We start from the raw sequence: 24,222 nt of genomic DNA on the forward strand, positions 1-24,222 counted from the left end.
ATATATATATATATATATATATATATATATATATATATATTTCATATATGCACAGTATAAAGATATATACTGTTTACATTAATATAATATAAGACAATTCAATTATACAGGGTTTATTATATATTTAATTTGGCTATCATAAAATTTAAACTACCCTCAATAAAAAGAATCTTTATCTTAAAAAGACATGCTAAGAAAAGGATAAGTGAATTGCATATGAAATTTTTGCTCAAAAATATCAATAATTTATCTAGTTTATTTCACAATAAAATTTAATTCATAGCATTTTCTAGCATTTCATTAATACTGATAAGAACAAACTTTTTATTTGTAAGTTATACAGAAAACTTTTTACTTGAATAATAATAACTGAAATACTTCCATTCTTACAATATAATTATTTGTATTTATATTATTCTTATCAAATATAAGAATTTTATATAATAATATTAATTTATATATATATATATATACATATATATATATTCTACATATATATATATATATATATATATTCAGGAACTATATCGAACTGGAATTTTTCTAAATCGATAATAAGCTTGATTTCTCTTCTCTGTATGACAATGAATACTACTCTATCGGTGATATATAAAACTTGATGAAATCTTTTATAACACCAAAGGAAGAGCTATGACTTCAAACTCGATAAAGATATATCTAAAATTCCTCAATAGGAATGTATATAGAATACTCAATTTCACTTAAATATTTAATATAATTATCTATATATGATGGTATTGTTTCAAATTTAACATTGCATATCAAACACAATTCAATTTGAATTGGTAAAGTCGATTTTCGTTTTTCTCGAAATTCGACATCCTCCTTCACTTCGCTTTTTACGTAAGATCTGTCGAAACGAGTACACAGTTCAGTACTCTTGCATGCATTCTTTCATGAAAAATATTGATTTTGTTTATATCTGTCATTTTCTGTGTAACTTACATGTATTACTTCATTAACTATATAAAATTAATAAAATTTCTTTTTTGATTAGAATTGTAAACAATAAAATACCACACACATATATCATATAAATGTGTGTGTGTGCACGTGTGTGTATAAATTAAATTGTTTCTAAAAAAAATGTAGATATAAATAATATTTATAAGATTAATGTCAAATATAATAAAAGTAACTTTTCTGATATTTCTATTTATTTATTCAGTATTTCTATTAATCAGCGAGTATGTTTAAAAAAATAAATGTTCAATGTATATAAATACCTTGGTCAGCATAAATAATTAACGTTCCGTAAATACGTTCCGGGTGGGACGAATTGCACGTTTCATCGTTTCCATAAATCAATGATCTCACAAACTTCATCTTCTTTGTCTTTCTCCATTGCTTTTGGTTCTTTAAATGACAAAACTGAGTAGAATAAAGAGAGAAAGTATTGGCACTTAAAGGTTTCTTCATCTGCGATTTACCTTGAAATAGAGATATGCTCAGCATAAGTATGGAAATCCTACAACTATGTCACTGAGATCGTCCTGTGCAGATTTAGTGCGTTAAACTTGGAGATAGAAGGATAAAAAATCTTGTGTCATCTCGATAACATTGTCCTAATCGCTTTAATATGTATATATTACAATTAATAATTGTGATTTATTAATAATTACAATCATTATTAATTATTATAAAATAAAATTGCATTTTTATTGGAATAATTAACAAAACCTATACATGCAAAGGAACAACCAAATATTGTCGAAATCAAAGATTGTACTGCCAGAAAAAAATCATCTCCCATTGCCATTTATACCGAGTCCAAACAGAAAACAAATTTCCTAAAACATACCAAAATAAAATAATAACAAATTCATTCATGCTTTAATATACGCTTTTATATTAGAATTCACTTGAAATTTTTTAATAGATCCACTTACTTGTCTTTGGCTATATATGAAAAGCAATAAAAAATGAAACAACGGATTGCATTAAAGCGTTAGATAATGCACTGACTGCCCAAGAATCTAAGTTTTGCAAAAATGCTAAGGATTATGAAGAAACGATAAGGATTATGTAAAAATGCTAAGAATTGTGCAAAAACGCTAGGGAAAGCTCCAATCTCTCCGGGTTACGCAAAAACTATTTTTTAAAAAAGTAATATTTAACCAATATTCTATCTCTTTAAACATTACGTTATGGTAACAGGCGTTAGATATAAAATAATTTGAATCTAATAACACAAAAATGACTATTATAAATATTCTACTAATATAAACAATTGTATTTATAGAATTAAATATATTACTATTCCTGGAAATCATCTCTGAAGATAACCCATTATAAAGAATATTATTCCAAAATATTGATCATAGATAATATATAAAATTTTTTACTTAATCAAATTAATAAGAGCTAAATAGTAATTTTGTTATATGCCAAAGTATGCAGTTATCGAGACATCGATTTTATTTTTCTGAATTTATTTTAAACGCAACAATATCTCAATTTTCGGCTTCATGAAAATCGCGTATTTAGCTATGAATTGGTACATATAAGGGTGTATATTAGGAAAAATCTACAAATTACCTGAAATCAACAAGAACAATACAAAGGCGTATCAAGCTAGTATCCATCGAACAAATATATCATCGTCGCGTATACGCACAGCGTAATCCTCGATAAACTTCGCACCAATATTTGTATGTGAAAATCTGAGATACAATAGATGAAGACTAATTAATGAACAATTATTAATTGAAACATCGTAAAAAAATTGAACGAAATATATCGAGGTCACGAGAATAAAATCAAAAAATATAATTAATAACCCGAATCCAAAAATGTTCTGAACTCTTCTTAGGAAAAGAAATGACAATCGTACCATAACAAAGGGATAATCTTATTTCACTCAAGGCAAGCGCATAGCCACGTTTTATTTTAAATACCCGCGTCATTTTTCTTTTAATATCTCCTTTAATATTGCTTCCATAAAAATATAATAAAATATATACTATGTACTTCGTTACTATTACTAAATTTACGTAATTATTCCTCAACTGGAAAACTGCTTAACAAATCATTTAAGATTATTAGCATTTGATGCAAATGATGTTCCAATTCATAGCTCTATATTTTCCCATTCAGAATCATTGATACGGCCGACAAAATGCTAGAAAGAACCTACAGACATCTCTAAAAAGGGAAATAGAAACAAGTTGTTGAAAAGAAAAAAAAAATAAATAAATAAATAAATAAAGAAGAAAGAAAAGAAACAGAAAAATATTCCGACGCGGCCCCTTAAAAGCCTAAATCACGTCTTATATCACAATATCGAAAACCCTACTTTTGAAATATCTACATTTACAATAAAGTTGAATCTTTTTATTTTGAAATAAATTCCTTCGATCAAGATACATACTTAATTACTAATCCCGGAAATAATACTCCCGTAATTAATATAGATGTCAAAATTATAATCCAATCGCTAGATCAAAATTCGCACCAATCAAATACTGATAGCCAATCAACGCGTTAACGTACGACCAATCAGCATGATTCTATTAACGTGCAATCCAATCAACGAGCTCCGATGAGTAAGTTGAAAACTGTCCAAGCAATATGCTCCCAAGGTACTGATTATTACCCAATCAATGTTCTTTAATAACAGCGCTAAAAATTAGCCAATCACGAAAGTGTAAAATTATCTTATATATGGTTTTACTTCGACAATATTTAAACAATACTTAAGATTACTTATATGCTTCTGAATCATATATTTGTGTGTAATATTTATTATATAAATCATTGAAGTCTGAAAATGTCAAAAATGACGCTACTTCTTAATATCGAGTGTAATGGCTGCTGTAGACAAAATCGTCGAGGTAGCTGTAAGATGATTCATCGTTCGAATTGATTAAAACACATTCTAGCATCGCTCGCAGAAAACTTTGTCAGCCAGTACGGTATCGCGCATTTAATGCGCCTTAATCAAGCACGTACATTGAATTTAATTTCTCAATTAAGGTTTTCATGAATATTGTTTCATACATTTGTTCGTATAGATCGGAAAAGTTTTTCACCAAACTTTGTTCATGAATTTACATAAATGATAACTGCTGGCGGAGCTAAAGCTAGTTAAAAAAGCATCGAAACAATTGCATTTGGAAAGGACAGCCGTTCTCTCATAATGTTACGATATATAATGTAAATAGCATTAAATTTAAGTTAGTGGTTTCATATCCTGTAGAAACTTCTATATTTTAAGACTATATTTTTGCTATAAGAGACGAAAGATAGCAAAAATTTCTAAGCGACGAATTTTGGAGAAACCTCTCGAACAGTTTAATTACTCCGAATAACTTAAAATCTTGTACGAGCAGGGAAGAAGAAGAGATAGCATGAACGAGAGAAATTAGATGTCGCCATGTGATATTTCAATATCCTCATTTTATTTTTCGAATGTAAGCAGAATTGAAATTCGTAGTGGGGAATAAACCTTTAGGAGAACCGTGGATCGATTCATATCTGTAGCAGCAGTGGACAAGAACGCAGGAATAACGTAGATGTTAGAAATAAACACACAAGCTATCAAGAAAAAACATTTAATCTAATCTATATAGTATTTTACTTGGAATATAAATATATAACCAAAGCTCTGTGACTATAAGCAAGCAATGTGACCAGCTGATAGCTAGCGTGCGCGCGTGTGTGCGTGGTGTGATGCGCGCGCGCGTCGTGTGGAGAGAGAGAGAGAGAGAAAGTTGGTGATGTGTGTGTGTGCGTGTGTGTATGCGCGCGCGCGGTGTGTTTGTATGTCATCACTATATATTTTCATATATGTATTATACCATCATCGTGGTTTATGCATAACCTAAGCTCACAAGGGCGAGCTTGATGCAAGCAATAGCATATCAGTATTTTTGTTTCAAAATTGAAAATAAATCCATACAAACGATGAGAGATGCGCACCAAGGGACTGTTATTATTGCTAATCTGCATAGCAGGGAGCAGCATCCTTTTTATTGCTTTCAGCAATCAACGACCTTCTATACAAACTCTTGTTACAGAAACTCACAAACAATTACGGAATTTTCAGGTATCCTATTTATCGTAAATCTTAAATCTACATAATATTACGAGGAAGAAAAAGATTTCTATAATTACATTTTAAAATTGCAGGAAAACTTGAAAGATGTTGAAGAAAAACGATTAGTGACAGATTCAAAGTATTTAGCTTTACTTGGTCTTGATGGCCAAACAAGTACGACGCCTCTAAGTCTCAAGCCTCAGAATGTGACAGTAGTAACTCTTATAAGGCCAGGAAGCGAACAACATGCCTATGGCTTCGTTAGAAATGTCAGTCACTTTTTGCCAAATAATAGTATTGTACTTTATAGCGTTGGTCTGAACGAAGAATCTTTCCAAAGTATCAAGGCTACTTGTAACTCTACAAGGTGTAATGTGATTCACTTCGACTTGACTCCGTTTCCAGCTCACGTAGAAGATGATAGATTACACGTTTACAGACCTTTAATTATACAAGTAATTGATTATTTATATATGTGTATGTGTGTGTGTGTGTGTGTGTGTGTATCACGCACGTGTGTTATGTGTGTGTATACACGCACGTGTGTTATGTGTGTGTAATATTATTTCTTCTTTGGCAATTATTAGAGATTAATGAATTCTTTCAATGATGTTATGTTACATTACATTACGTATCAATTATATTATATTATATTACTATTACAGACAGCTTTGAATACATTAGGTTGTATTCTATACATGGATTCAAACGTACGGTTAAATTCATCTGACATTTCAAAATATCTCTTTCCAAAGTCAGGAGTATTAACCTGGCCTACCAGGCACGCCATTAGTTCTTTAACTCATCCAAAGATGTACGAGTATTTTCACACATCAGCAGAGGGTTTTTTTTTCCTTCCTCTTATAAGAGCATCGCATATAGTAATTAGAAACACAAAAGAGATTAGGGAAAAAGTAATGCTACCTTGGGTTCAATGCGCACTGACAAGAGATTGTATTTGCCCTATAGGTTTGTAATTATAACACATTTTTAATATTAATCTTTAGTAATCAAGTATTATGCACATAATAACGATGGATGTTTCAGGTGCCCAATCTGCAGGTTGTCGATTTAATAAAAGACCACAATATCGTTATTCCGGTTGCCATGCGTATGATACATCCGCGTTGAATATCGTTCTCGGATTATATTTCAATTTTGACGATACCTGTTACACACACCAGGAACGAGAAACATATTTCAATAAGATACAATCCGAGGAGATTATAGAAGAATATGCTATTATCGCAAGACAGAACAATGTCACAGAATCTAACTCTAAAAGCTTTGCATCGACCGACCGTTGATATTTTCGAGCGATCTCAGTTTATTTTAGATTAATAATTTATATTATTCGCTGATCGAGCACAATTTTATTAAAGAATATAGAAAAAAATTAGTTATAAAACAAAGTACAGACTTTTTCATAAATTTTGTAGATAACAAGTATTATTGTATAATTGGAATGGCTTTCTTCTCTCTCTCTCTCTCTCTCTCTCTCTCTCTCTCTCTCTCTCTCTCTCTCTCTCTCTCTCTCTCTCTCTCTCTCTCTCACTCACTCTCTCTACTGCCTTTTCGAATAGCTTTATTATGAAATAAAAACGTGCGCGCGCGCACGCACGCACATACACACCAAATCATAAAACAATTTATGACAGAATATCAATGTTAGTCACTATTAACATTAATGCTATGAAAATATGGAGAAAGTTATTGAGAAAGACAAGTCGTTCGCCTTCAGTATTAATTCTCTTTACAGAATTAATGAAAACGACTGTACAGTACTTACGTAATTATTAATGTATTGGCACGCGATGATCTGTGAAGTTAATCTACAATAAATGCAAAATAGTCACGAATATCGATTAAGATCGAAAAAGTTGTTTTCTTTAACGAAGAATAAACACAATTTTTATTTAAATTTTGTTTAAAACAAATAAATATCAATTTAAAAGAAAATACGATATTTATTTTATAATTAGCTATCAATAAAAGCAATTAAAAATCGATATTATAAAGACGTACTGTATATATAGGAATATTGGAAATTTTTGGAAAGGAATTTGTTTAGCTTCTCGTGAAAAAAGCGATCGATTTATCGCGTATATCATATTATTAAAGTTCGATTGCTGTTAAATAAACGGAGCGCATCAAACATCGAGTATAGGATGGATAAATATCTTTATGTGAGCATCTTCGAGTTTCCTAAAAGCTCCAATCTCGTAGAAAATCTATCTATCACCGATAATTGCAACGATGGCTGCTGATGACAATGTAAACTGTTCATTCAATCGAAAAGAAAAAAATAATTGCTTTCGGTTGCATCAGGAAAATCTTGACAAAGTATATAGTAGCGCAACAACATTAAATTCCAAATATTCTAATGTTTTGAATAAAAGTCATCGAACCGACAAGGATATCTTGGAGCCTCGCTGCCACCAAAAATTAAAAAGCTCCTTTTCCGGACCAGAGGTTCGTTATATCAATCCAGCTATTTATGCGGAATCTCTAAAGATCGAAGACGACGAGGAAGAGACGATGAACATCAGGATACGTGTCGACCATACGAACAAGACCAAGATCTTGAACGATGCTGGCACAAGCAAGCGATTCATCGAGATTAATAGCGGTGATACAGCTACAAGAACGGCTGATAGGCTCTCTTCCTTGTCCTTGAAGGAAGCATTAGTTCCTTCGTCCGGTGATTTTGCCGGTGATGAAATAGCGTCGCCAGAAACTTATCGCTGCTACTTTTCTACGTCAAGCGCAACTTCATCCATCGACAAATCTTCTGCCCGTCATACCGAATCTATCGTTAACATCAAGCCAGTTTCTCATCGGGTCGAACGACGATGTAGAATCACTGATAAAACGAACAACGATCATCAACGATCGTCGTCGAACGACTTCGACATCAACGATAGGCAAAAGCATCAACCAGAAGTACAGAGGTATGTCACATGTCGGTAAACTTGATTAATCCGATATTTTTCTTTGCTGCTTTTTATATTTATTTTGAACGCCATTTGTTTCCTTCTTTCAGATATATTATGAACGGCCACAGAGTCGTGCATATATCGACAGCATCGATCGGCAGCTCAAAAGCCTCTCAGATGGTCGAGGAATCCTCACTGGCTAGAAAGAGTGCTCACGAGGAATGGTTACGCAAAAAGCAGATGTATCTTCAACAAAAAAGAGAAGAAGAGGAAATGCTGGAAACAAAGAAACGAGAGGAAGAGGAGAGATTGACACGCGAAAAGGAAGAAAAGGAGAGGAGGGAAAAGGAGAATTTTTTCAAGTGGGCAGAAAAGAAGAGGAAAGAGGAAGCGGATAAAAAAACGGCCCTTGAAAAGGAAATGGAAATAGAAAAGCAATTGAAAGAATTGGAGGAGAAAGCGGTAGTCGCAAAGGCCTTGTGCCTACGACAATGGGCTCGTAAAAAGGAAGAGGAACAGAAAGGTAAGTAGTGCTATTTAGAATTACAATTAATCGAACCATCACGTTCTAATTCCAAGCTGCATATCCAAGTTGTAATATTCTTTTCGTAAGAATTTAACCTTTGTACGATAGCACAGCAAAGAGCACAGCAGTTGAAAGAAGAACAGGACGAGAAAGAACGGAAAAGGAGGCAGGAGGAGAGCTTGAAAGCTTACGAGGAGTGGCGAGAAAAGTCAAAAAATCGGCCTAAACCAGCGACGCAAGGATTACTTCGTTAGTCTACATTTTTATTTCGTTTATCTTTTCTTATCATTAAAAATTTGTCTTATTTTATTTCGATAGCTTGCCCTGTTGTTCTTTTATATAGCGCATCAAGCGGCAAAACCGGCATTTATAAACCCCACACCATGGCAAAAGCTTATTGAGGACAATTCGGACGATGGCCAAGGGGACGACGGTAAGAGGACGAAAATAAAACGAAAAATTAAAAATAAAAAGAGATCATTGACGTAATCATCGTGAGTAAAGGACCCTTCGGTTTTAAGCTCATATTTCGACTTAAATAATTTTAAAGTAAGATTCACTGTCTTAGATACACGCGTACTATGCTTTTACAAGTGTTGCATTTATGTGTGTATGTCAGTCTGGGCCAATACCATATCGCACGAACATGAATCCTGGGATTATAAAAAGTATTCACATACGCGTAAACATTATACAATATCGACTTATTAATATTATTTCGTACGTTACATCATTCTGATTTACCGATGATTATTCCTCTACTTTGTCCGAGTTATTTATTGTGGTTAAATTATAATAAATTAAAAATATCCGATAAAAAAGAAAGGAAATAACTTATAGCTATAGCCAAGATAGGATAAAAGAAAAAATTGAAGGAATATATTGCTAGACTTACATGGCCATAAGTACTTAAATTATTCCAATTATTAATGAATGTGTTTTTAACGAAGTGATAATGATAGTATTATTGTGCGCCGTTGCGTTCGGTACACTATGTAGGTAATATATTTCCAATAAACTTGACTAAAAAGTATCTGTGAATAAAAATACAGTGCTTATTGATTAGCATCTTTTATAATTTATATTTACTTGCCCATCGCTTCTTCCTCCTCCTGCAGTCTCTCGATATCCGATTTGTTCATGAAGTAGTACGAAGGTTGTCGTGATTTCTGAAAAACATCGATCAGCTGCATTGCTTTATTTCCTATGGTTAAAATAGAAAGCGATCTCTGTAAAAGCGTACCAGATCTTTGACGATTCGTTTCGCGCCCGCTTTTATAAGAATGTTGCTTAATATTTCAACCGATGGTACTCCCATAGCATAGTGGAGAGCAGTTCTTTCAAGCTGAAGATAAAATGAAATAAAATAAGGAAGGGCGATTAGTTTACTGACAATTATATGACGATCATTCGTTCTTTCGAACGTTGAGGGATGAACGCTCACATTGTCGCCAATTCGCAACGTTTCTGGATACGTATTTGCTATTAATCGAACAATCTCTTCGTTTTCTCGTAGAACAGCGATGTGAAGTGCACATCGACCTGTTATATTTTTTCCAACTGCTAATAACTTCCCACCGCCATTGTTTTTATTTAAAAGTTCCTTCACTTTGGCGACGTTAGCGAAACGTATCGCACGGTGCGTAGTCTCTCGTTGATCCTAAGGCATGAAAATTAAATATGCGTATGTATGGTATTATTTACGTACCTATGTACCCATGTGTCCATGTATTTAAAGAAAAAATCACAAAGTCGTTCAAATTCTGTATTTTCGTTTACCACGTAATTAGGAATAGATTGTAAAAATTGCACGGTCGCTTCGTGATCCCTCTGAGTTGCGACGTCAACGATATTCATTTTATCGTCTTCCGCGTCAAGAATATGATCGTAACCTTCCAGCAAAAGTTCCACCAGCTTTTCAGTTTCACCTGAATTGAAAGTTATGGAGTTATGGAAAAAATGAAAGTTATGGAGAGAACGTTCGTCGGTTGTCTACAACGATTACATCACCGCGTCAACGACAAATATCTTATTTACCTCTTGCGGCCAAATAGACGACCCAACGATCGATCTCTTCGACGTTCTCATGAATATTAGCTTGTTCCGCAACGTCCCTAGCTGTTCGATAAACTTCGTCTCTAAATCCAACGTTGACCTGTGTTTCTTGCAAAAGATGATACAAGCCGTCTTTCGAATAAGAACGTACCGCTGCAAAGTGTATCATACTTTGTCCGTGCTCATCCTGCAAATTAAAGGATAAGTTTAACTTTATACGCTTCGTCATATTTCAACATCCTTGCAAACTTTCCCAATACTTTGTTTGATTATTGAGTAACATACCCTATTTGGGTTGCTAAAGGTTGATTCTGGTACATCGGAATCTGGACTTTGAGGATAACCCGCATCCTCGTCTCCGTTTTCATTGTCAGGATTATCAAGAGATTCGTTTTCACGTTCCGGTATTATCAGAACGTTGGATTCCTGTAACATTTATATATATATATATATATATATAATGTAATAAAATATAATATAAAGAATGGTGCTACATGACAGATCACATTAATTGCATAAATACAAACCTGCTGATCGTCACTTTTATTATTGCTAGCAAAATTGTATAGATAAGTCGCCAAATACGTGACTGGATCGTTCGGACGTGCATTCGCCACTTCAGTTAGACCCTTGATCAATGGATCACCTAAAGCTGCCAAAATGTATTCAAAGTTAAAAACTTTTCTTATGTGAAAATTTTCGCGCGATACGAGTTGCACTTACACGATGCTAAATAACGACCTTCCTCTGTGCGAAATATAGGAATATCGAGTTGATTATCATCTGAAAAATATATTCTCTTTTATCGTTCAATATATATAGCTTAAATAAAATATAATAAATATAATTTAATACAAATAATATGCGAAATGAAAAAGTGCAAGAAAAATCGTGATTAAAATCGTGATTAAAATCGTGATTAAAATCATTACATAGTATTGACTTTTTCTTCAACAGCACTCTTCAATTTCAATATGCAAAAGCAAGAAATTGGTGTTTCGGTGATCATATAAACGATGGAATTTGCATTTTATATTAGACAAAAGTTTACGATATATTTGTAAGAATAATTGAATCACGAATTACACGTCATTCATGAAGAACGAACACACATACATATGTAAGTATATTGGAAAGATGTGCTAGCGTTGTTCTTCCTTCAAGTGAACATTGACACGTGCATGATAAAAGCAAGAAAAGCTAAGCTTTCGAGAAACATTAAAATGTTCATCGAAATGTTCGTCAAAATTCATTCCATTGTAAACAATAAACTGTCGCTTAAAATTTCGTTAAATAAACTTCTCGACGGTTATTTTACAATACATATAATATGTACGCACAGAAATAAGAAGCATATTTTTAACAATCAGTGCGATAACAATGTGTTGAAACAATATTATTAGCTTTTTTTGCCTTCAATGTTTTACTAACCTAATAAAAAATGCGACCTTCTTCTCGGCAAATAATCCAAGCACGCAATATTTTATTTCTTTTACTAAAATAATTACTTTAACTGAATAACATTGTTCGATGCACGGGAAGAGTCAGACAACGTTCACACATCTTTCCAACGTAACACATTGTAGAGAAGAGTTTAAAAATTTCTCTCTCTCTCTCTCTCTCTCTCTCTCTCTCTCTCTCTCTCTCGCTCACTCGCTCGCTCGCTCGATAGCTCGATAGCTCTTTCTTTCTGTATACTACAAGAAGCAATTATCAATAACTCGGACTGTGAAAGAGGAATAAAATGAATTTGTCACAAAAATAATCAGCATAAAGGATCTCTTAAAAATGATTCTAAAATTCTATCTTCTTAGAAGCGTAATAGATCGATGTCGACGATACTCTGTTAGAATCATTATCTCTCTTGCAAGGTGGAAATTCGTCGTCCCCGTCGGTCGCGATCGAGTCGTTTCGTCGTCGATCAAGATCGACGTCCTCTCGAATTGGTCTTTTTCCGAAAAATACCGGCGATCATGCTGGCAATTCTGATAGAATTGTTCAATGTTAATTCTTTCTCTAGTAAGAGAATATTTGAAATAGCCCTTGAATAGTCTTGCAAGCTATGCAATTCTGAGATTGACAAACATTGCTGATTGGCTATTTTATAAGTATCCTTGCGCGGTGTGTTGCTCAAGCTGAGTCCACGGACGACGCATAAATGTTTAAGATGATCTCGTTCTTTCGACAATTCGGAAAACTTTATGATCAGAGTAAATTTTAACGTGTTGCCGATTGCGTGGAGTCTGGAACTAAGGAAACCAAATTTAACGTCCTTCTTAAATTGCAATCTTTGATCTAATAGGCGCATCACTTTGGCTAATTTTACGTAGGCTCGGCCGATTAGGCCTGGTCTATTGTCCGTAGTACGAGATATCACTCTTAAATGATCTTGAACGTTGACCCAAGCTGCCAAATCACCGGCAGCAGTAACGTAAACTCCACGGCCGTACGGCCAATGTCTACCATGAAGTCGTCTAGCATCGTGGATTTCGAACTCTGTTATGGGCAGCAAGAGACCTGCTGCTGCCAATTGGGCTCTCAATGGACTCGGCTGATCTAAAAGTTCGCTCAAAGTCAAATAATTTCCAGCCTCGTCCTCGCTACTACCTTCCGCCATTATCACGGAAATTTCTGGGCTCATAAACTCGCTGGTTAGCACCCGTTCGACGTCTTCGAGTTGATTCACGGTAAGAGTCAACGGTAGAGTATAATCCTCAAGATTTCTGCAACATTCAATGATGCCGGCCTGAACGTACTTTGCGGATGGATCCAAATCATAATTTTCCAAAGCAGACACGGCTGCTTCATCTATATAATCTCCTTTGCCATCGGCCGAATCGTACATATCGAAAAAACGAGTTGACGGATGATCCGGAATATCTCCGCTCGCTGTTAGGCAATGCAACTCCCTGATGATTGGATCGAAAAGTTCGCCAAAGACCACATAGCTTTCGTAATCAGGCACGATGATGATTTCGTTATCGACAGTATCGTCCATGCTCACGACGGAGTGGCCACTATCGCTGGTCTTGCTAGTAGCGGTCGGATTACCGTATTTCTTAAAAGCGGGCCAGATAACATCAAAAAGATTGTGGTCCATGCGTGTCACACGGTGCTTTATGCGATCGAATATCGGCCGTTTCAGACAACGACCAAGCAGTGTACCAGGATTCGAGGGTGTCCTAGCAGCCGAATTTCGTCTACCGCCAGCCAACAAGCGGAAGCATCTCTCCAAGGTTGCCAATGTATCTGGTTCGCTCGCGTCTCGTCGCGCCGAGTACTTGTCTCCTCCGGGTACTGTTTCTCATCCATGCGAGACCGAGCGTGAGAGGATACGAATGAAACAGGTGCCGATGTGCGAAATGACGAACGTCGGTAGATGGTTAAGATAATTACCACGTGTGTATTAATTAAAACCATGGAATGTGCTTACATATCTCTAAGATTGGGCTGTATGTGTGTTTTGTGAATTCTGATAAAAATTCAGTGCCACTATTTATGATCGGCTAAGTATAATAGATAAATCAGACATGGTTTTATACGCGATTTGTACAATTTAATAACTCCTGAATATTGAATTAAGCTACTTGTCATATTACATTCAATCGGTTATTAATTGATAGATATATTAGTATTCATTAAAGGGAGATAATAAAATGCGATAAATGAAATGGTGCGAAATTTTACCGATTCCAAATTTGAAATTTCTTGATAGACAAACGTAATAGATGTTCATTGTGTGTGTGTGTGTGTGTGTGTGTGTGTGTGTGTGTGTGTGTGTGTGTGTGTGTGTGTGTGTGTGTGTGTGTGGGTGTGTGTGTGTGTGGGTGTGTGTGTGTGTGGACACGCATGTACATATACATATACATATACATATGATGTATATATATATATGATGCGACAAAGAATTTATTTTTACGTATTTATTTTCATGTATGAAAAAAAAATGTATCGGATAATATTTGGGTAATTTGAAAAGAAAAATCGGCGTCTCGTAAGTGAAAACTAATTTCGCAAGTGTGTTGCAATATTTAAATACCTTTGTCCGTCAACATTTCTTCAGCGAGTTTTTCGTTGGCTCCGAAATCACGAAGTAATCTTTTGTGTGATAGGTCATCCTGATTTAGTTTGTAATGATCCGCCTTATTTCCTAACTACATGAAAAATCGATCGAGAATGTAATCACAATAAATAGAAGTTCTCAAATGTACATATATGTGAAAAAAGTTGAATGTTTGATAATGTTTAATATTAATTTGCATCGAAATTAGAATAGAAAATGTCACATAAAATATCTTAAGCGGTACCGCTTTTGGCAACTCTGATGCCGATTTACAACGCAGAAAACGTATTATTGTGACAAGCAATTTATGAAATTTCAGATCCTCATTCATATTCCAATGCGGGAATAAAATTATGAAACATTCAAATATTTAAATTGAAATTGTATATACCGTATTTCGTTCAGTAGTTTTACAAAATTGTTGCCCATAAATGCAAGAAAATTCTATGCGAATCTGAATTTTGAAATATGTCACTTTTGACAAAAAGCTACAAACAAACTCGTGTACTCACATTGTCTTTTACAAGCGGATTCGCTCCCAAATTAAGAAGAAGATTGTAGTAATGTCCATTGTCGGCGAGCGTTGTTGCATAATGCAAAGGAGTTCTACCGTCGAGATCGATCGCATGTGCTGTTTCCGGGAATCTTCCTGCTAAATATCTACCGAGGGGAACATAAACTTTTAAACGAGCCGATTGGCATTAAATCGATGAAAATAGATCGCAAAAGTTGTAAATACTTTAAGCTATCGAGAAATCGATTATTTGTATGTGTGTGTGTGTGTGTGTGTAGATATCTAATGAAATATCTTTCCGATAAAGCAGACCTGATAACAGCGGTATTCCCAAAGACCACTGCGACGTGAAGAGGCGTTGCACCACGAGGTGACGATCCGTCCCTTGCTATGGCAAATTTACGACGATCTAATGCGCTTTGCAAATCTCTTAGATTCCCTTCTCTCGCTGCCATATGTACGGCGTGAATTTTTCCCTTTAAATTAAACATGCATGAGAATACCTAAGTAAATCGGGTGTCGTTTCTTCGTAGGTGATTCCCTTATCCGCGATCCATATTACATATACATCCAATTATCAATTAAAACAATTCTATTGTCGATTTATTTACCATATAAGCAGGCACGTTGTCGATGAAAGCCTGAAGTTCGGGATTATTTGATTGCCGACCAACAAGTCGTCTACCTTCGCCGTTCAATACCAAGGCAGCCAATTGTTCCATATTTCCGTTTTCCAATAAATTCTCCACTTCCGGATCCAGAATCATGCTACCCTCGTTCAATTCCGTTTCTGGTAACTCTTCGTGTTCACCGACTATGACCTGGTAGATAGGAACGAATACGACTAGGTGAAAACTCGTCTGCATAGACACCGTTTGCCGATCGATGTGAAAGATAATAATCGTACGTGGGAATCCTTTCTTTCGGATCGATCGTGCCGCATGTAAAGCGCGCATAGGTGCTTAGATGTATCTATTAGTGTCGCGTCAGAATGGCGAAAGAAAATATGTATGTAGAATACATATGTATTTATATTATATGCCTAATGTTTATCAGAGAAAATTTGAATTTGACAATGCTTATACCTGATCATCTTCGTTCGTTGGATCATCGACCCCAGAGTCACCCGTACTAGGATCACTCCTCTCCTCTGGATCGGTAACAATCGGCTCATTCGTTGTAATCTCGACCTTATCAGATTCCTCGATCTCTGGAGCTTGCTCTTTTGCATTGTTTTCCTTCATTTCTTCCGTCGTTTCGTCGTCTTTCTCGTCATCTTTCGCGTCGTCTATCTCCTCGTCCTTCGCGTTGTCTATCTCATCGTCTTCTGCGTCGTCTTTCTCGTTTTCTTTCGCGCCAGTGATTACATCATCATCGGACGATTTTTCTTCCGTTTCTTCGTTCTCTTGGACTTCTTCGGCCGTAGGCTCGGACGGACCCTCTCCTTCCATCATCGAATCATTCTTCGGTTCCTCGACTATTTTCACCTAACCATGTCGATAGTAATCAAAAGTCGATTAATTGCATATTACTGTTAATTGTTTTAATTAAGAAATGATCGATCACGTACATTCTCGGTAATCTCGTTTGAGCTCTTAATTGATGATTCGGTGCTTTCAAATGCACTGTCGACGTCATTGCCGCTTAACGATTTTTTTGGAGGACGTACAAACGTTTCAGCTACCTCCAAGATTCTCCAGTCCCAATTTTTTGGATAGGACATTCCCGATACTCGAGGCGCTTCCGGTACCACGACTAGATTGGAAAGGTCCACATCGAATGGACGATTTTTATAAAAAGCGGCTGCCTTCTGTTTCTGATGGGTAGCATCGTTATTAAACGAGATTAAACGAATGTGAATACAGATACGAATATGAATATGAATAAAAAGGCATGAAGTGAGATATGAAAATTGAACAAACAAAGTTATAATATTCGTCTTTCCTACGCCTATACTAACGTTATCTAATTTGCTTTCGTCGGCTCCATACTCGGTCAATAGGTTGTACATGGCACCGTCGTCCTTCAACGCAGACGCATAATGTAACGGTGTTTTACCTTCATTGTCTTGGGCCGTTACTATCGATGGATACTTTTCAAGGATTTCACGAGCGACTTCCAGATAACCCAATCCGGCAGCCTAAATGATTATGCACGGTTTTCATAATCGCGAGATGATAGAAATTATAATATATATACATACATATATATATATGTGTATATATATATATATATATATATATATATATATATATATTCCAACGTCGATTTTCATCAATGCATTAAAATACCTTGTGCAAGACGTTCAAACCGTTTGCATCTTTGCTACATAAAATAATAGGCGAGACTGGATCCTCTAATTTCTTTTTCAGACCTTGCAAATCGTTTTTCACAGTTGCTGAGTGTACATCTTTCACGGTACCCTGTAAACAATTGCGGCCTTATTTATTTTGTTTACTCGTCGATATATTCATCGATCAACCATCAATAAACGTATACTTGCCATTATAAAAGGTACTGCTTCCAAAAACTTCTTCACCCTCGGATTGTTGCTCGTCTCGCGGCGTAATTTGCCACCGTGACCTTCCCAGAGAACCTGCTGCAATTTTCTAATATCCCGATTATGAATCCATATTCTTATATTGGAAGGCTTGAAGTCAAAGCCTGCGGACAAACGGTTAACAGATTTTTCATTTCGACGACGTCAGGCATCGATAGATTTTGTACATTTTTTATTTTCTATTTACTCATCGTCAATCAGCGTTCTTGTCATTTTTCTCTTCTTAGATTCACGTTCGCAATCGATAAATTATGCGAAGCATGAATAGTGGATTCTTCATATCGCAAAATTAATGTTTTTTACTTGAACGATTTAGAAATCCTTATAAAAGCAGTGGTCTAAACTAAAGCTTTTCAACAACGTTAAAAGAACATTCGCTCAAATGAAATTTCATCGTTGATAGTTTTTAAGGGTTAATACATTTAATTTTTATAAATTAAATTTATGGGAAGAAGCGATCGCGTATCACCTTTATATAGAGCACATAATATATCAAACAAAAACTCGTGTATGTAAAATGACATTAATAATTATAAGCAAAGCGACCAAATGAAATTACTTCGAATAAAACGTCGAGTGAGTAAGCACTGACCTTCTTTTACACAATGGATACATAGACACATTCCGTTAAGTATTTATGAACGTTGGAACTTGGAACGTTGGTTTCGAGTTGCGTGCTTCGCGAATTCGTTAATTATTTAACTAAGCAGGAAATAGAAATAGACAAAAATGCTTAGCGAAGCTAATATTACAAGATTGACAAAGCCATAGAAATGATGTATCTATCTACGATTCTTTATTAAAACAAGTTTTATCACGGGAAAGGACTTGATAATTACTTTCACATCAAATCTATCCAAATCTAATATTATAAATATCAACATACTTTCTAATATTTCTTTCTAATATTTTCTATTACACTTGAATTATCTCCAAAAAAGTCAGACTCGTGTTTATATTTCGTACGTCGATGCACGAATAGCGTGTTCGATCCCGATGTAATAAATATTTCAAGAAGCAAGATAGTACACGGTCCTCGTGATATCGCTAACGCTTTACGGGGCGTCGTCACCTTTGCACCCTGAATAAACATTTTGTTGTAAACCTTGTGCTGGTAAATAAATTATTATCCGTGTAAACGATTGGTAATTCGTAAACGCAAAGTGTTCTTCGATTGACGAAATATGTTTTAAGTTAATTCCAAAAATCGAATTATCTTGCGATCAATCTTGCGACTAATAGGTTAACTAACGACGGATCGTTTGATAATTTTTCTAGTTTTAATTTCTTTCGTGTGCGTCCTCGATACGAAGAACGCAATTTATCTACCTTATGAATTTACACTTAATCGATCTTCCGATGGTCATTAGACCATATGTAGGTATACAAGGGATATAAGAGAGGGAACAAAATTCTCAAGTTGTACATATATCCGCAAGGTTAGCGTAAAATTATTGAGTCTGACCGACAATGGAGCTATTAACGTTTCGTGAGTTTTCTGAGTAACTACAACCAATTAAGCATTTATAAAATGTCTAAAGTTTCAATGTCCGCTCACTTTCTTTCGTAGTGCTGGTCTTGCGATAAGGCATCTTCTCCGTTTCGGCTAACTCCACTTCGGAACTGTGTTCCAGATAATAAGCTGCTGGATTTCCACGCTTATCGCAAACACTGGCGTCGCAGCCACCCTCTATCAAAATATCCCACACCGTGCCAGGATCTCTACAGGCAGCGCAATAATGTAAAGCCGTTCTACCTTCCTGAAAGAGAAACAGAAGAAATGGCGTATCGACACAACTATATGAACTTTAAGTCCACGTAAGGGAAATAAACTATTTAATCTAGCAAGTTAAAAAGTGGATGTATCTACGTATGTATTTCGATATGATTTTTAACGATATATCAAAGTTCGTAATAGCTCGAAGAAAAGGAAAATTTGTCTGATGTTTTAACTTCCAAAGGGAGATAAGAACTGCCGAGAGTAAAACGATGCGCGCAACTGAACACGATATCGAATGGTTCGGGGCAAAAACAGGTGGTTCATACTTTCCGATATTATTTCTGTCACGCGATGGGAGAACTATGTTGAATATAAAGCGCCAGAGGGTATTTTCGATATTTTCGAATATTTGTTTTCGATCGATTGATATTCCGGCTCGACGCAATTGGGCTTGCGATGACGATTTCATGCTTATGCATTTTTGCGAATTCATTATCGACAACTCACTTTGTCCTTTTGTTGAGTCGTGATCGGGTAATTATGTATAAGCCATGCGACTATTTCTGGTTGATCATGATAAATCGCCTTGTGAATGAGTGGGATTCCGGAAGGATCTTTTGCGATAGCCAACTTTTTCTTTGGTTCTTCCGTTACGATCCTCTGAGTTTCTACCAAGGAACCTCGCGTAACCGCGTCGTGAGTTTGAGATATCTTCGTCTGCGAAATGAAATTGGTTTATTCTTCGATATATGTGTATGATGTTATCGTCAAGTTCATCTTACCAAGTAATTCGGGAGTCCCTTCAGGAAGACACGGGTTCTAAGATCTGGAGAATGTTCGCCTAACAAACGTGCGCCACGTCCCTCTAATACAATATTTTCAAGCTTCTCGAGCTCCCCGCGTACCAACCAATTCTTCAATGTTGTCGGATTCATTTGGAATCCTGCGAACAATCGTTTTCGATCGATCATTTCGAATAAAATCCACGTGTTTAATACAATATGTTATTGTATAATAGATATTATGAGTCGTTATAATGTTAATCTAACGTATAAACGAAGCTATGTTTCTCATTGTTGGCTTATCCGACTAAACTTCTGCATTATCCATATCTCTTATTTCAGATCACAAGATGATCATAGAACGGCAATTAAAAAGGATAATTATATTCTGTTGTTACAAGAACGTACTAAGAAAATATAGTACTATTAGTCGTATTATAGTATTAAGCATCACGGTATAGAGGTCAACATCCGTACCTTGACAACGAAACATTAAATTTCTTTAAATGTTAACAAGTTTATAAATCATATTTAATGCGAAAAAGTCCCTTCTAAAGCGTTTTCTAAAGTAAAAAAACGAATTATACAGTGTACTTAAATATGCAATGTCTAAAAAGCACGAGCCGCTGTCATAGATTTCCCGGACGGAAGATGTGACACGACGAGGCGTCACGCTTGAAATGAAGCCGATTCTTAGCGCCTAGTCTTTTATTGTTAACGACGAGGCGACGCCACCTGTAAACTCATTTACTTTGGTGTCCGGTCAGGGATGCTTAATCATGAATATTTTCATTTTGTCTTATCAAGAAAATAAAGAGAAAATGTTTATTTTAGAATCTAAAATTAAAAAACAGTCATACGTCGTGTTGAAACAATACTCACGCTGAGCAGCAAGCAAAACAACTCAGATCTATTTAAAATATAAGGTAAAAAAAAATGTGAAAATCCACTCGACTATTTCTTCTTAATTGGCTACGTACACGTGCGTCAGTTAACTCACTCACACTCGTAGACACATAAGTACACACGCGCACGTGAAACTATATCGAAGAATAAGCGACAATTTTGGCTTTCTTACAATCTTGCGTTGAACTATTTCTCTCGCTTGATACCTTCCTCTTACATTACATGTATCAAAATTATTCTGTTTTCGACGATCTACTTTCGTATTAGAAAATAACCGATTTTAATCACGCTAACAGAACCTACGGGTCTCCGCGTGCGACTGCCGATACGTACTTTTCTACCTCTCGTCCTACTCTCTACCTGTAGACTTGCCTTCTATTATTCACGAGGGACTGTACTTGCAAAACAAACCTACTGCCATGATATGTCGGGGTAGAGCAAAGAAAGACAAGATTCTTAAATCGATGTGGACGATCAAACGTTTCTCCAATTTATATTCAAAACACAACGCAACTTTTAACAATATAATCGAGGATGTCGTAATATCCTAGAATCTCTTTACGATATAAACAATCTCGTTATAAAAAAAAAAAAAAAAAAAACGAAAAATTTAAGTATCTCGCTGACGATCATAGAGCACTGTAACGAAGCAACGATTGGCAGTACATTTCTTGTACTTTGCAATATCAATAACAATATCATAGTTAGTTAATTATTATTATAGATAAGATAGGAGATTTCATTCCCATATTCTCGTTACAACGACCTTCATTCACATGTTCGAATAAGTCGTATATTATCGAAAGATGTAAAATCATGCGCAAAAGAAATGACCGTTGATCAATACGAGAGATACCAATCGTATGGGGGAATCCTTGGGTTACCCGATCGATTCTCCCTCTCTTTTTCACTTGCTATAGCTTCTGTATGTTATTTCATGTACATATTTTAGCAAACGTCAATCAAAATAAATGAATATTTACGTGATGGCAGTTTCAGTTCTAGACTTATGTCTATACATGAATTTATTTAAATCCATCTTCTGACCACATTCCTAAGTCTTGAATAATCGTACGAAAATGCTACAAATTCTCCTATAAATACTCTAGAATATGAATGAGAAACTATGAGAATATAAACAATAATCGATTGATAAAATAAAAAAAGCACGAGAAAGAGTACATCTAGATTAAGTAATCCATCCAGAGAAATGCCGATAATGCACAACTGTATGCACAAAATTTATGAAAGCTTTGCAAATTCTCTTTACGAAACAATTGCAACAACGTTCCGATTTATCGTGGAAAGAAATCGTGGAAAGGAGTCTCATACTTTATCTCGAACATGTATGAACGATTTAATAAGCAGTTCGAAATGTTTAAAGTCTTATTGATCATCTTGACATTTCTTATTCTTATGATCGGTGGTAATTATAATCTTCAACAAATTTTATAATATTTTTGTCGAATTATAGCTACTTTTTAAACGAGCGTGTTTCTCTCAGGCTTACCGTCGGACGCTAATCTAAACAGAACCGATTTTAAATGCAGCGGACGTTCATATCACAATGTTACTTTAACCGCATATTATCCAGACTATACAAGTGACGACGAAATCGATTATTTGGACATCAGAGGAAAGAAATTAAAAACTTTACAGGTTCGTAAACATTTATGATTGGATTAAAAGCTCTTCAAAATAAATAAATGTAAAATAATCAAACAGTTGTCACTACGGCTAAAATTAATTCATTCTAGGATTACATAGATGGACGTGAGACTTACGTTAGCGCTAGCATGGACTTGATAGGTACGGATCTCAAATATGGCTCTAATTTGTGCATACCTGAATTAAACGAGCACTTTGGAAGGCGCATTCCTTTACAAGTGTGTATCGAAACGATTAAAATTAATTTTGAACAATTTTTTTCCAACAAATCGATCTTGATGTTTTCATATTAGGCACGTGATTTTGACAGCAACGTTAAAGGAAAGAAATTCACGAGAGTGGACATTTGCGTCAGGACTGATGTCGACAGTTATGATAAGGCTGTGAATCGTCTTGTCACACTATACGTATGATCCTTTCGATCAAGAGAAAGATTGATGAAATTAAATTAATGTTTATTCCTTCAAATCTTTCTTTTTATCCATAAACTATTTCTGAAAAAATTGCATTTTTCAATATGATATTTTGTCAAAAAAAATAAAGCTTTATGGAAAATATACAAAAGTGGATTCGAAAATTAAATCTTCCGAAAAATATATTTTGTTATTAGAAAACGATCGTATAATAATTTCATATTAAAGTTTAAATTACTAAAATATCGACTTTTTACTTCGTAGAATTCATTTAACGATCCCTCGATCTTCATAATTATTCTCGAAACATTCTAATCCTCTTTGAAAGATCAATCCAACTTTTAAGAATATTTCATATTGTTAATTAATCAATGAATAAGCTAGCGTTATTTGAAAAACTGAAGAAATTTTTCGTTAATTAACGAGATATAAAAGTTCATGTGAGAAAGCACAATTCCCGCGCAAGAAATGAAGAAACCGTTTTTCTCGAAGGTGCCGCCATTTTAGAGTGACGTACGAGCTATTTCCAGCGAGCTAATTGGTCAATGTTCGGTGAAGAATTATCTTCAATTGGTAGATAACAAATTACGATTAACAAGCCAATAAGGAATTGTTGGCTTGTCTTTCCAATTATGAAAAACGTATTAATATAATTATATATATATATATATATATATATATATACTAAGTAATATTTACATTTTAAATTATTTAATATTACGTTAACAAATACAGCAACAAATACATTAACCAATCATCCTGAAAATATAATTTTGAAAAGATTTTTTAGCTTATATGGGCGCCAATTTGGAAATATTTTAGATGTTGTGATATCAGGTTCATAAATATTTTTTTAAGTTCGTAAATGTATAAAAAGAAAGGAAAGATTAAATTAAATTAAATTATTAAGTACTCTACTGTTTTTCCAAACCCATAGATATATACATTTCATATATATTTCGCATATACATATATTTCTTTGTTATTTGAAATTAGTAACAAATTCTTTTTTAATTTATC

The 24,222-nt window shown here is 34.7% G+C and overlaps 4 protein-coding genes and 1 long non-coding RNA gene across 16 annotated transcripts; 3 read left to right on the top strand and 2 right to left on the bottom strand.

Moving 5' to 3' along the window:
* Positions 1 to 1,608: 1,608 nt before the first annotated feature.
* Positions 1,609 to 3,220, bottom strand: LOC122636758. The gene is made up of 3 exons (XR_006329027.1): positions 2,855 to 3,220; positions 2,560 to 2,684; positions 1,609 to 1,811 (listed from the first exon to the last, which is right to left on the bottom strand). It is a non-coding gene; the product is annotated as an uncharacterized LOC122636758 (long non-coding RNA).
* A 917-nt stretch (positions 3,221 to 4,137) lies between these two features.
* LOC122636735 lies at positions 4,138 to 6,471 on the top strand. The gene is made up of 4 exons (XM_043828285.1): positions 4,138 to 5,068; positions 5,152 to 5,514; positions 5,725 to 6,028; positions 6,107 to 6,471. Exons 1-4 carry the CDS (start codon positions 4,934 to 4,936, stop codon positions 6,364 to 6,366), a joined length of 1,062 nt encoding a protein of 353 aa, XP_043684220.1. The 5' UTR covers positions 4,138 to 4,933; the 3' UTR covers positions 6,367 to 6,471.
* A 140-nt stretch (positions 6,472 to 6,611) lies between these two features.
* On the top strand, positions 6,612 to 9,583 carry LOC122636734 (DNA ligase 1-like). Of its 3 annotated transcripts, none has more exons than XM_043828281.1 (4): positions 6,612 to 8,010; positions 8,103 to 8,518; positions 8,609 to 8,770; positions 8,865 to 9,583. In XM_043828281.1, the coding sequence occupies exons 1-4, from the start codon at positions 7,316 to 7,318 to the stop codon at positions 9,008 to 9,010; spliced, it is 1,419 nt and encodes a 472-aa protein (XP_043684216.1). In that variant the 5' UTR covers positions 6,612 to 7,315; the 3' UTR covers positions 9,011 to 9,583. The 3 variants fall into 3 exon arrangements, with proteins under 3 accessions (XP_043684216.1, XP_043684217.1, XP_043684219.1); XM_043828282.1 differs by having other exon boundaries at positions 8,630 to 8,770; XM_043828284.1 differs by having other exon boundaries at positions 8,635 to 8,770; positions 8,865 to 9,006.
* On the bottom strand, positions 9,385 to 23,236 carry LOC122636732. Of its 9 annotated transcripts, XM_043828280.1 has the most exons (21): positions 20,216 to 20,675; positions 19,941 to 20,150; positions 19,272 to 19,473; positions 17,657 to 17,817; positions 17,445 to 17,576; positions 17,114 to 17,293; positions 16,724 to 16,969; positions 16,239 to 16,640; positions 15,765 to 15,974; positions 15,466 to 15,629; positions 15,152 to 15,299; positions 14,616 to 14,730; positions 11,300 to 11,359; positions 11,104 to 11,228; positions 10,862 to 11,002; positions 10,559 to 10,763; positions 10,301 to 10,449; positions 9,966 to 10,181; positions 9,765 to 9,866; positions 9,615 to 9,690; positions 9,385 to 9,555 (listed from the first exon to the last, which is right to left on the bottom strand). In XM_043828280.1, exons 1-21 carry the CDS (start codon positions 20,402 to 20,404, stop codon positions 9,545 to 9,547), a joined length of 3,444 nt encoding a protein of 1,147 aa, XP_043684215.1. In that variant the 5' UTR covers positions 20,405 to 20,675; the 3' UTR covers positions 9,385 to 9,544. The 9 variants fall into 9 exon arrangements, 8 of the variants coding, with proteins under 8 accessions (XP_043684215.1, XP_043684212.1, XP_043684211.1 ...); XR_006329017.1 differs by lacking the exons at positions 9,385 to 9,555; positions 9,615 to 9,690; positions 9,765 to 9,866; ... (2 more) ...; positions 10,559 to 10,763; positions 10,862 to 11,002 and adding an exon at positions 12,008 to 13,873 and having other exon boundaries at positions 11,160 to 11,228; positions 20,216 to 20,685; XM_043828277.1 differs by lacking the exons at positions 9,385 to 9,555; positions 9,615 to 9,690; positions 9,765 to 9,866; ... (4 more) ...; positions 11,104 to 11,228; positions 11,300 to 11,359 and adding exons at positions 11,384 to 13,873; positions 22,906 to 23,236 and having other exon boundaries at positions 20,216 to 20,376.
* On the top strand, positions 19,548 to 23,371 carry LOC122636736. 2 transcript variants are annotated; one of them, XM_043828287.1, is made up of 4 exons: positions 19,548 to 19,583; positions 22,626 to 22,780; positions 22,879 to 23,007; positions 23,083 to 23,371. In XM_043828287.1, the coding sequence occupies exons 1-4, from the start codon at positions 19,574 to 19,576 to the stop codon at positions 23,200 to 23,202; spliced, it is 414 nt and encodes a 137-aa protein (XP_043684222.1). In that variant the 5' UTR covers positions 19,548 to 19,573; the 3' UTR covers positions 23,203 to 23,371. The 2 variants fall into 2 exon arrangements, with proteins under 2 accessions (XP_043684222.1, XP_043684221.1); XM_043828286.1 differs by lacking the exon at positions 19,548 to 19,583 and adding an exon at positions 22,339 to 22,547.
* The last annotated feature ends 851 nt before the right edge of the window (positions 23,372 to 24,222 follow it).

The sequence above is a fragment of the Vespula pensylvanica genome, chromosome 23, assembly GCF_014466175.1.
Source record: "Vespula pensylvanica isolate Volc-1 chromosome 23, ASM1446617v1, whole genome shotgun sequence".
Lineage (NCBI taxonomy): Eukaryota > Metazoa > Arthropoda > Insecta > Hymenoptera > Vespidae > Vespula > Vespula pensylvanica.

Bases quoted from the DNA above. Each gene is read 5' to 3' on its own strand.
- LOC122636732 (XM_043828273.1), bottom strand. From the start codon at position 20,404: ATGATCGATCGAAAACGATTGTTCGCAGGATTCCAAATGAATCCGACA. The intron at 17,577-17,656 runs GCAAGTATACGT...AATTGTTTACAG, and splicing joins AAGCAGTACCTTTTATAATG to GGTACCGTGAAAGATGTACA. The intron at 16,641-16,723 runs GTACGTGATCGA...CGACATGGTTAG, and splicing joins CAAACGAGATTACCGAGAAT to GTGAAAATAGTCGAGGAACC.
- LOC122636735 (XM_043828285.1), top strand. From the start codon at position 4,934: ATGCGCACCAAGGGACTGTTATTATTGCTAATCTGCATAGCAGGGAGC. The intron at 5,515-5,724 runs GTAATTGATTAT...TTACTATTACAG, and splicing joins ACAGACCTTTAATTATACAA to ACAGCTTTGAATACATTAGG. The intron at 6,029-6,106 runs GTTTGTAATTAT...TGGATGTTTCAG, and splicing joins AGATTGTATTTGCCCTATAG to GTGCCCAATCTGCAGGTTGT.
- LOC122636736 (XM_043828286.1), top strand. From the start codon at position 22,466: ATGTATGAACGATTTAATAAGCAGTTCGAAATGTTTAAAGTCTTATTG. The intron at 22,548-22,625 runs GTAATTATAATC...TGTTTCTCTCAG, and splicing joins TCTTATTCTTATGATCGGTG to GCTTACCGTCGGACGCTAAT. The intron at 22,781-22,878 runs GTTCGTAAACAT...AATTCATTCTAG, and splicing joins AGAAATTAAAAACTTTACAG to GATTACATAGATGGACGTGA.
- LOC122636734 (XM_043828281.1), top strand. From the start codon at position 7,316: ATGGCTGCTGATGACAATGTAAACTGTTCATTCAATCGAAAAGAAAAA. The intron at 8,011-8,102 runs GTATGTCACATG...TCCTTCTTTCAG, and splicing joins CATCAACCAGAAGTACAGAG to ATATATTATGAACGGCCACA. The intron at 8,519-8,608 runs GTAAGTAGTGCT...TCTTTTCGTAAG, and splicing joins AAAGGAAGAGGAACAGAAAG to AATTTAACCTTTGTACGATA.